This window comes from Gossypium hirsutum, chromosome D07 (assembly GCF_007990345.1).
Source record: "Gossypium hirsutum isolate 1008001.06 chromosome D07, Gossypium_hirsutum_v2.1, whole genome shotgun sequence".
Taxonomy (NCBI): domain Eukaryota; kingdom Viridiplantae; phylum Streptophyta; class Magnoliopsida; order Malvales; family Malvaceae; genus Gossypium; species Gossypium hirsutum.
The window spans coordinates 30,918,972-30,929,510 of record NC_053443.1 but is presented as its reverse complement, the minus strand read 5'-3'; the positions used below and the strand labels follow the sequence as shown (position 1 = coordinate 30,929,510).

Here is a 10,539-nt window from a genome sequence, read left to right as displayed (position 1 = left end):
CTTAAAAATTTCCTATTCCACTTATCTCATGTCCATTTTTGTCCATAACTTAAACAATGGTCTAATTACCATATAAGGACCTCCAATTTAAATTTTCATAACAATTGGACACCTCTAACATGTAGAACTCAACTTTTGTACTTTTTACAATTTAGTCCTTTTTACTAAATTGAGTGCCCAAACGTCGAAATTTTCGAACAAAATTTTCACAAAATCATTCCGTGAAATCATAGACCATAAAAATATAGTAAAAATAAAATTTTCCTCATCGGATTTGTGGTCCCGAAACTACTGTTCCGACTAGGCCCAAAATCGGGATGTTACACTCCAAGCCATTTCTTAATTAAAACTCAATAGCGATTGAACTTTTACAATTTAGTCTTTAAGATTTAATTAACTACTTTTTCGGATAAATTACTTATCGATCTTTATTATATTTTTATATTAACTTTATAAATATTTTTATTTTATATTTTCAGACTCAATCTATGGAAATGGGGTTCCAAAACCACATTTTCCAACACCATTGAAATTCAAGTCGTTACATGACAGCTCTACAAACAATGAACTCTCCCTTAAGCTCTTCAATTTCCTCCTTCAAAGTCGTAACCATGACTTTGAGAGCATTATCCCTCTTAGTTAGTTTATCCTCTGTAGAATTGAGCCACTTGCATCTCCTCTACATTAGCATTGAGAGCATCCAACACATGTTCCTTGAGCTCATCTCTCCTTGAGTCCAACTCTACAATGTGACCCTCAATTATCTCGAGGCTTTCCTTCACATCACCCATAAAATCCTCAAGTTTGACAACCCTGCCTTCTAATGCTGACAGCATATCTCTTGATCTACTCGCCTTCCTAGCTCTCCACGGGTCTCTAGTGGGACATTTTGATCCTTTGCTTCTCTCACCATCTCAAACTCAACAACTTAACAAACCTTGGTCTAATAACAACTGGTACGAGGCTAGAAATTTAGTCTAGAAAATTGCATAGCTTTAGGTAGAAACTTTGCTTCAAATCTGCCTCACTCAATCTTAACTCTCAAAAAGTGAAAATCTTAAAGAAATTCTCTAAGGCACCAATGCTTCACAAAAGCAAGCAAGCGAAACAAGCAACACATGAAAAGAAAAAGGCACAAGAAAGTATGCATACCAAATGTTGGATAAATGCTCTCAATTAACACTAAGATTGAGTGATTACAACTCTGAGTGAATACAAATGAGGGAGAAGACCTCTATTTGTAGTTGAGCTACCCCGGATCTAACGGTACAATTTGAATTACATTAATATATGATATTAAAGTCTAACTACAATATGAGTCCTAAGGAATTTAATCACTATATAATCTTATATTTAGTATTACAATATTTACCCTAATAAATTTAAATTACTAGAGTATTTTATTGAGCTATCAGATTTTAAGTAGATAAATTTCCCTTTATATTTTACGGATCAAACTAATCCAAATAAGTTAAATAAGCCCGATTTAATTAATTGAATTTTTTTAAAATGGCTGTGTGCGCTTTAAGCAGGGTTTTTTTGGCCGCTGAACGTGTATATGACATTTACTGTGATAGGGTCTCCCAATTTCGATTGTGGTATGGGTTTAAGGGGTGTGCTGTGGGTGACTTTTTGTGTGCGTTTTCAATTATTATTATTATTATTTTTTTATTTTATGGATTTGGAACAGCAAATCTGGTCCTAGGCCAACCTAATTAAAATGAGCCTTTAGATTAGAGAGCTTGTTTCGATAACAGTGGGAGACCCAATTTGCACGCCCAAATACATGTCTCTATTCATTGACTCAATCCTTTCTAACATTTTAAGAGCTTAGCTTCTATTTTCTTTTTCATTTTGCTTAATAAAAAGTAATGATTCATTTATACAAATATTTTTGAAGATAATTTTAAAACTAATGCCATGATCTCTTTTCTTATTCAACCCTAAATACCTATTGATCGGCTGTTATTTTTATCTTTGTGCCAAAATAATAATAATAATCTCTTTTCTTATCCAAATCCAAGAAAAAAAAGGGTTAAATCAACATTAGCATGTGAAGTTCTTCAATTATGATAACCTCCTCTCTGTATACATCTTTTCTGTTATGAATGTATGTGAGCTCAAACATTGTTGTTCTTTTATAACAGCCTGAGAAAACAAAGGGAAAAAGAATTGTGGGGGAAAATCATACTATGTACAGAAACTTCAAATCCATATGCACAACTGGCCACAGCTGCTACTGTGTGGCTGTCAGAAAGAATTTATTTTCATATTCACCAGAAAACTCCGTCACCTCACCTTGACTGCCAATCCCATAAGAAAAACAAAAACATACATGAATGAGATATAATTATTCAGATTCAAATTGACCTGAGACTAGTAATGTAAAAGAGTGTGACAACCTGCTGCCGCTCCTCAAATCACGCCAGACATTTGCCTATCTTGCCATTATAGCATATTGTTGATGTGACAACTGAAATTGAATAATTCGACACCTCACCACAATCCATCAAACAACCGAATTCATCTTCCCGGGTTCAAAGGTTTGTAGTTTCTCCGCCAGCACGAGTATGTCCCCTGCTAATGCCATACCCGATACCATCAGCAAATGCACCTTATTCGAACATATCCAAAAGCACTAAATTTCAGGATAAATTCCACATTTTTCAGTAATATACAAAGCATTTGAACCACCCTATTAACCATGAATGCGAATACATATTCTAGACATAATGGTTATACAACCAGAAATGCACTTTAAATTCCTGGAAACTCTGAATAAAAAATCATGAACCTAGAAGAGTTTTGTTAGGTGAGTTCAATAAGCAGGCTTAGTTTTTCTATACCAAAGCACAAGGATATATTGATTCCAAACCATACCTTCAAACTCACCAGCTTTATGACTAGGTTATAATTTATTACAGCCTTTTTGTTGTGAAGCACCTATGCTTATATCCCACATTCTTTCAGATATAACAAATGGATAAATCAAGAAGTTCAATTGTTAAGGCATATGCCAAACCTATTAATATCACATCGATTGATCATAATCTGAGATAGTTTGGTGAAACTTTATTTCCCAACCAATTTATTATTATATGTGGGTCCATAGGTCCATCAGGTAGGTTTTACACCTTGCCATAATGGACTGGCAGCACTTACGCAAGCAACCAAAACAGACTAGTGTCACCAATTTAGTTTCCTGCAATTAACAGTTCAAATCCATTCTTATCTCCCTAATGCAACAATGCCAGTTTTGTATTCTCTTCTCTGAAAAGATAGGAACTTACAGCTAAGCTGGTCTCTTTTAAATGTTCCAATGACTCAGCGAGTTCCACTTGCTTTGATGCAGTTGCAAGCAATGCCTGCAAAAATTAAATCCAGTTTACTGACCAGACCATACAACGATATAAAAACTGGTTGCAATAAACACTAATTATAGAAAGAAGTCTTACTTTCTTTGTTCTCTGTAAATCCTGTTCAATAGATTTAATACGACTTAATGATTCAAGAAGCATGTCTTCTTTTTCAGGAGGAATGTTTATGGGTTTGTTACAAAGGTCAGTTACCAAGCCTTCTAAATTTTGTAGCCTCTGCCAACATGGATGGAGTGACTCCTCTTTTGCTTCTGTCAAGGTACCATTTTCTAGAGACCCTGAACCTGCCATCTCGTGATTAGACAGGTTTCCTACTTGTGGATTTGAATCTTGTGCTTCAGAAAATCTTCCCAGTCCAGGGGCAAAGAAAAATATACATGCCAACAATTTGAGTAAGAAGTAAACCACAAAATCTATTACTTGGTTAACGAACTTCTTTCTTGGATTTCTTGGAGTAACAATGCTAATTACATCATCTGCCAACAGCACCAAATAATGTAAAAGCTTTATTATGAGAGAAAAATTAGCGTAGCCAATAGGAAGTTCTAGTGCTAAGAAAAAGAAGATATTCATTTGCAATGAGTTAATGACTAGTCAGCTTCTTAAAAGAGTCTAAGAGTCAAAACTTGAAGTTTTGATTGTGAATGGTTCAAACCCAGAATGGCAATAAAATCAGATAGATAACAACAGGCTTCCATATCTTAATCAAGCATGGCTGATTGAGCATAGTCTGTCCTAGAGATGGCAGTAAACACAAGGGCTACTAGTTTTGCTTTAATGCTGCCCTTATTGGACTATAGGATAGTTTACTATGATGTAGGACCAACTACATCTGCTAGAAGAGTAAGAATCCCAATTCAAAATTTGATTGGGCATATAAGTTCAATCCTAGCATGGCCAGAGAACAACACAGAACTACCAACTACCACAACATGCACTAATAATGAATAGACTGATCTGATTTAAAGTGAGTATAAACACAAATATGATGTTCATTAAGTATCACTGAGTGATCACTCACTTGTTGAATTAGCTTCTTCAGTTATTGCAGCACTTTCTGGTTCAATAATGTCATGCATTGATTTAAGAGCACTCATCTGTCCCTAACACAAGGATTAATATTGATTAAATAATGTTATTTTTCATCGTACCACAAGAGAAACAATTACAAAGTGTAATGACTAAAATCGTAGGAGGAATAAATTCATAACCCAAGTTAAAAAAGAAGCCGGAATGGTGGTGAAGCAGAGCCAATTACATTTAAAAACTTACTTTGTCAGAAAGTGACACTAACTGCATTAAATCTGATGTATGTGGTCTCACATCGGAAGCATAAGATATTTCACTACTTGCAACCTGTCAAAGAACCAATTAAAATGGAACTAGATGCACAGCTAAATAACAATAAATTGCCAGTAGACAAGGGAGCTCGACCAACGAAAACGGAAGTTGGAGAAACCTTAGTAGATAAAAGTTTGGCCTCCAAATTGTCATTATCAGAAGAACTTTCTGTTTTCCTCAAGTACAAGGCATCTCCTGAGTGCACCAACTGCAAATAAAATACATGCGATGACTTTTAGCTCTGGGCATAAAATAATAATTAGGGCTTTTGTCAGACATCAATGTGTGAACAGAGAGGAGTGCTGTTAAAGGCTAAAATTATAAATTCTTTTTTCTTTTGCAAACAGACAAGGATCCCACCTTCATTATTTCTGAGTTATTCCAGGGTCCTTTGTCAGATCTAAGACACCCGCCATCATTAAGGCATGAGCATGTTCCACCAAGAAACTCCGGCAATTGGCTGCTTGGGAGATTTTCCACAAACAAGTTTAGTAAAAAAGCTCAAAAACAAACAGATACTAAGACAGAAGCAATCACAACCTTGGATAAATACTCTCCAATAATTTATTATGAAATTTGTTCCCAAGAACCTGTATGATTAAAGAATACTTGTTGATTAGTTGAAACCAACCCTCAAAAGTCAAAGAAAGCATATATGTATATATATAATATTCTTCATGATCACATGTTCCAAAATTCTTGTACATGAATCTTTGCTGTAGTCCTTGGATCAAGAAAGCTTTTTGCTGTGTTCCATAGTAGTTTGAATCCATTTCCAGCATTAACTATGTACATTTGATGTAAAGTCTGTAGAGTGAATGCCAATATTAGCAACAGTTAAGGACATTATGCATGAATAATTCAGATAATATATATTCACTCAGCTTAATGAAACAATGAAGCCACCTCGGGATAGTTGTCTCCATCAATTTTCTGCATTCGCATTACAAGATCATGTGCAACCTTGCCAAAGCTCATCCAGTTCTGCATAAAGAAGATAATACTGAGAAAATTATATTGCATGAATTGCATATATTCTGTAATATATGAACACTGACCAACCCCTGCACATCTAATATTGTGGTTGTAGAATCTATATGCCTCTTGGCAGCAATAGAACAAGCAGGAAACTTCTCCACAAAAGCCTTCTCAAAGCCCTGCACATGATATTTCAAAAATCTGTCCACTGTAGTAACCTTCATCAGCTTGGTAGGGTCAATTTTACCAAGTCTTTCAATATAAACTGGGCGACCCTGTTTGTCTACACCATGGTAACCATGAGGGTAACAGCGCTGAACTTCTTCATATTCATCATACACAAAATCCTGTGTATGCATCAAAGCATCTGTTAAAACTATGAAAACTAAAACCATTCCAAAAGGAAAAGAATGACAGCAATACGCATCTTCCATTAAACAACCATAGAAACACAGCTGCTTATCTACACCGTCTTATCATGAGTAGTATGGCAGATATCTGACTAAGCTAAGCTTATAGATAGTAAGAGGAGCACATTTTACCTGTAAAATAGTATCTACTCCATTCTCTTTCCTCCAGTTCAGCATATCTTCCCACATCTGGACAGTTTTATCGAGGTCAAATTTCCTTGCTTTCAGAAATCTGCAATGACATTGCAGCTTCCTTTAAAATGAAAGAATATAATTGAATGGAAGGATTCATTTTTCTTTTGCCGGAGGTAAGGGAAAAGAACCGCGCGGGAGGGGGGGGGGGAATATTATTTTTTTTTGGATAAGGTGGCATAAGTTTTTCAAAAACTTAATATGAAGCTCAGCTTCTACTTGCATGTCTAATTGTTCTGAAAGTGTAACCCAGAGTAAAATCAAAGATTAAGTAGGGATGTCCACTGCTCAATCACTTCTAGGCAAAAGCAAACTCTGTATCTCGTGCCTCAGTACAGTTCCAGCAGAGGCATTTGCATTATGTTTTTCGAGATGCACAAAATTTCAAGTCAAAATCTTGTTTTGTTAGAATAAGAGGCTACAATTCAAACATTTGAGTTACGCATTAGAATTTTTTAAATATTTCACCCTAGAGATATACTTGTCAAATTCTTGAGGCTAAAGATACGATGATGAAAAGCGAAAGCTAGTATAATGCCCGAAACTCAATTAAGGAGGCAGTTAGAGTTCATGAAATAACTAAACCATAGATGATTGGATCTAATACACAATGCAAACATTTGAGTTAGACGGTAGAACTTTTTTAAATAGTTCACTTTAGAGATAGACTTGTCTTAAGAATCAAGAAACATTTCTTATATTACTCTTCTAAGATTCCAATGAATTTATTTTCTGGAAACCTACACATCCTACACCTGTCACTCTAAAATAAAGAATCCAAAAATTATCCTCTAGATTAGAAATTATTTACACATTTCTAAGAAAAGACTAGCAAATTTTGAAAATTATAAAAACAAATAGGAGATCTTCATTTCAGTAACAAGCATGAGGTAATTCTTCCTAAGTCAAATACTCAACTGTAAACAATTCAAAGCTTGAGATTTGTGGAAAGCTAAAACAGAACAGATTTGTGCCCATGGAATGGTCTCATTGTCTTATAGTTTAATATTAGCTAGCCACCACGCAAATAAATAGCATAACTTTGTCCAAAAACATGCAATATAAGTCAACCGGTCGGCTAAATTACCTTAACAAAGTGTGGTAATCATCATGACGTGAGGGAAGCTGATCTTTTGCAAGTAATGCCTCGCGAAAAGCTTGGACTGCCTTTTCCTCCTCCGCATCCCTTACATCCTCGATAGAAATTGCCGCAAATTTGCAATCAGCCACGCGTTTGCCACGCTTCCTTATGCCATGTGTCAGCTTTGTTGAAGCAGTCATCGCTTTCTTCTTCAGAGATCTCCCTCGCGTCGGTCTTCTTTTCTCGTCCTCAGACGTCTCAAAATCCAAATTCCCTTCCTTTCTAAACCTCTCGTTTTCTTGAAATGCTATTAACTCCCCTGATATTTTGAAAATCAGATCCAAAAAGAAAAAACTGCGAAACACAATTTTAATCTCGACTTCGATCAAAATTCAGTAAAAGTAGGCAAAATTTACCAGGCATTGTACTTTGCATCCGAAATCCTGATCAGACTTCACTCTGCAACCAAACGGACACAGAAAATCTCAGAAATAATGAGATGCTGTCACTTTTATATATTACCAAGTCTTCCAGATCTGTGCGATTCTCTATTACAGCTCGTTGCTGTAGAAAACAAATACGAATTTATCACAAATGGACAAAAGAAAAGATTGGATCGGAATAAGCACAAAAAATATAGCATCAGTCAACAGAAGGTTTTACAAAAAACGAAATGAAAATCGCGTTAGATCCAAAATGAAGATCAACCAAACACAATTAAAAGATAAAAAAATTAAAAACCTTCAATGACATTATTAATGCATCAATACATAGGAAACGTATCCAGATATACCTTGAAAAGAATAAAAAAAACGCATTCATTCCACACAGAATAGAAGCAGATTGAAATTCACATGAAAACGAATGGTTGAATTTTCGATTTCTCTCCTTATTTCTTTATATATAAATAAATGAATAAATAAAATAATCAAAGCCAGAGCTAAGAAATGAGAAAAAAGCTATCACTTTAGGTTGCGAGGCGGGCTTTTCTCTCTCTCTCTCTCCAAACGGAAAAGGAAAAAAAATTCTCACACTATTGTTTCTAGAATAAAAATTTAAAAATTAATAAAAGTGACTAATATTGTTTTAATCTTTTGTTAGCTGAAGCGTGTCGTTATCAAAAAGCGTTTTTATTTTATTTATTTACAAAAAAGAAAAATTCGCTTTCGGAGATCGAAATCAGAAAAACGTAGCGTGAAACCGCCGCTTCTGCTACTTCAAGTGACGGTGTTTCCCACCAACGGTTAACGATTTGTTTTTGTTTTATTTTTTGCTTTCTAAGGCCGGGGCGGGAGCGTGGGTTTCGACGTTTACCGCCGTAATATATAAAAATGGCAGTATCGGAGACTATTAGGTACGGTGGAGTGTAGGGTACCTATAAAGCTACAAGCCAATCACAAATTGGCTTTTTATTTTGTTTATTTACTTTTTAGTAGAAGAAATGTTTGGTAATGTACCACGTCAGATACCATTAAGGTTCGGCCACATGGAGAGTGGTTGGCAAGCGGGACTAAAGAAGCGACACAAAGTGGAAAGGCCAACCTCGTGCGTTTACAATAAGAGTACCACAAAGTTAAGATTTGAAATCCCAAAAATTCTTCAATTACAATAAAAATATAATTACATAAATTATATTTTTAAAAATATTAATAATTATAAAAATTATTAATATGATAAAAAATAATTTCTAAAAAAATAACAATCAACTAATCATATGTATTGTGTTAATCTAAAAAAACAGTTGATAATATGATTATTAATAAATAATTAAAAGAAAAATAAATATCATATGCTATTTTATCTAATTGTTCTAGTGCATATTTGTTAAATTATTCTCTTTTTAATATTTAACACATGCTTTTTATCGTCATCTCTTGGTCATTGATTAAGTTTATTATCATCTAATTTTGAACATGCATCATTAAAATTATCAAGTTCTCCTTCTTTCATGTACTATTTGAAGTATGAATCATCTCAATTCTACCTATGATTCAAGTTATGATCAAATACATTTCGAAACCTTAATGCCTCAAATTAAAGAGTTCGCAAGCTGTCTATTGCGCTTGTGTCTCGTACCATTTTTTCAAATGATATCGTACCACATAATATGGTGCAAAAAAACATTTTCTATTTACATATTTGACATCGACCTTATAATATTTGGATTCACAATCAAAATATTATATAGTTTTAATTATAAAAACTTATATAAAATTAATTTAGAGAAAAACTTATGTCAAGTTATATCCATTATTATATGTAAATTAAATAAAAATAATATAAATTTTATAATAAATAACCTTTACAAAAAATTTTAAATTATTCAATAACTTTCATAACACTTCTTATAAATAAGATAAATTTTTGTCATAAATTTATTTTTATAAATAAATTATGATAAAAAAAACTATAATATTTTTTTTATGAATAAGCATATTATTTTTATAATATATAGTATGGATACATAAATAAGTTATATCCATATTTTTTTTATAAATAGATAAATTATAATATTTTTATAATATGAAAACTATTTTTTATAATAAACTTTTTTGCCATACTTTTATATTTTTTAGAATTTAAATAATTTTTTTGTTATAACTTTATAAAATACACAAATTATTTTTATAATATAATTTTTTAGGATCTATTATATAAATATTTTTTGGCCATAATCATCCCAAACACTTTTACATGTTCATGCTTATAATACAACTTTTTTAACTTGTATAAAAATAATTTTTTAAAATGGGATTTAAGTATAACTACATGCATAATTACTCCAATTCTCACCCATCCCTAAAAATTGATAAGTGCAATTTGGGTGCTCCAATTACACCAAATTCAGTGTGACACATCAATTACCATGGTTATCTAAACATGTCGCTCTTGTGAAATTACACACAAATTCAATTACTAAGTGACTTTTAAATACTACCTAAAACTTGTTTTTTTATTCGTGCAATGGACAGACGTATTTAAATTATAAATTATTTATAACCCTAATAATGATAAAAGTCTTTCAAATTTTGAATCTAATAATAAATTAATTGGTTTTGATAAAAATATGTCAAAATTTGAATCTAATAATAAAACAATCAATGTATCTTTAATTACAATGATATAAAGTAATACTCATAGATGTACAAGTTTATTGTAT

At 32.9% G+C, this 10,539-nt stretch overlaps 1 protein-coding gene across 11 annotated transcripts; it reads right to left on the bottom strand.

Annotated features, from left to right (window-relative positions):
- Window positions 1–2,035: 2,035 nt before the first annotated feature.
- On the bottom strand, window positions 2,036–8,711 carry LOC107954909 (phosphatidylinositol/phosphatidylcholine transfer protein SFH9). 11 transcript variants are annotated; one of them, XM_041096514.1, is made up of 16 exons: window positions 8,173–8,711; window positions 7,796–7,838; window positions 7,386–7,686; window positions 6,239–6,338; window positions 5,777–6,043; window positions 5,625–5,702; window positions 5,424–5,525; window positions 5,259–5,308; window positions 5,079–5,178; window positions 4,837–4,926; window positions 4,650–4,733; window positions 4,399–4,480; window positions 3,456–3,853; window positions 3,291–3,365; window positions 2,403–2,614; window positions 2,036–2,303 (listed from the first exon to the last, which is right to left on the bottom strand). In XM_041096514.1, exons 2-15 carry the CDS (start codon window positions 7,812–7,814, stop codon window positions 2,510–2,512), a joined length of 1,851 nt encoding a protein of 616 aa, XP_040952448.1. In that variant the 5' UTR covers window positions 7,815–7,838; window positions 8,173–8,711; the 3' UTR covers window positions 2,036–2,303; window positions 2,403–2,509. The 11 variants fall into 11 exon arrangements, with proteins under 11 accessions (XP_040952448.1, XP_040952446.1, XP_040952447.1 ...); XM_041096512.1 differs by having other exon boundaries at window positions 4,399–4,474; window positions 7,386–7,698; window positions 7,796–7,943; window positions 8,173–8,710; XM_041096513.1 differs by having other exon boundaries at window positions 7,796–7,943; window positions 8,173–8,710.
- Between the last annotated feature and the right edge of the window lie 1,828 nt (window positions 8,712–10,539).

Bases quoted from the DNA above. Each gene is read 5' to 3' on its own strand.
- LOC107954909 (XM_041096511.1), bottom strand. The intron at 5,526-5,624 runs GTGGCTTCATTG...TTCACTCTACAG, and splicing joins ATGGAGACAACTATCCCGAG to ACTTTACATCAAATGTACAT. The intron at 3,854-4,398 runs GTGAGTGATCAC...TGCTGTTGGCAG, and splicing joins TGAAGAAGCTAATTCAACAA to ATGATGTAATTAGCATTGTT.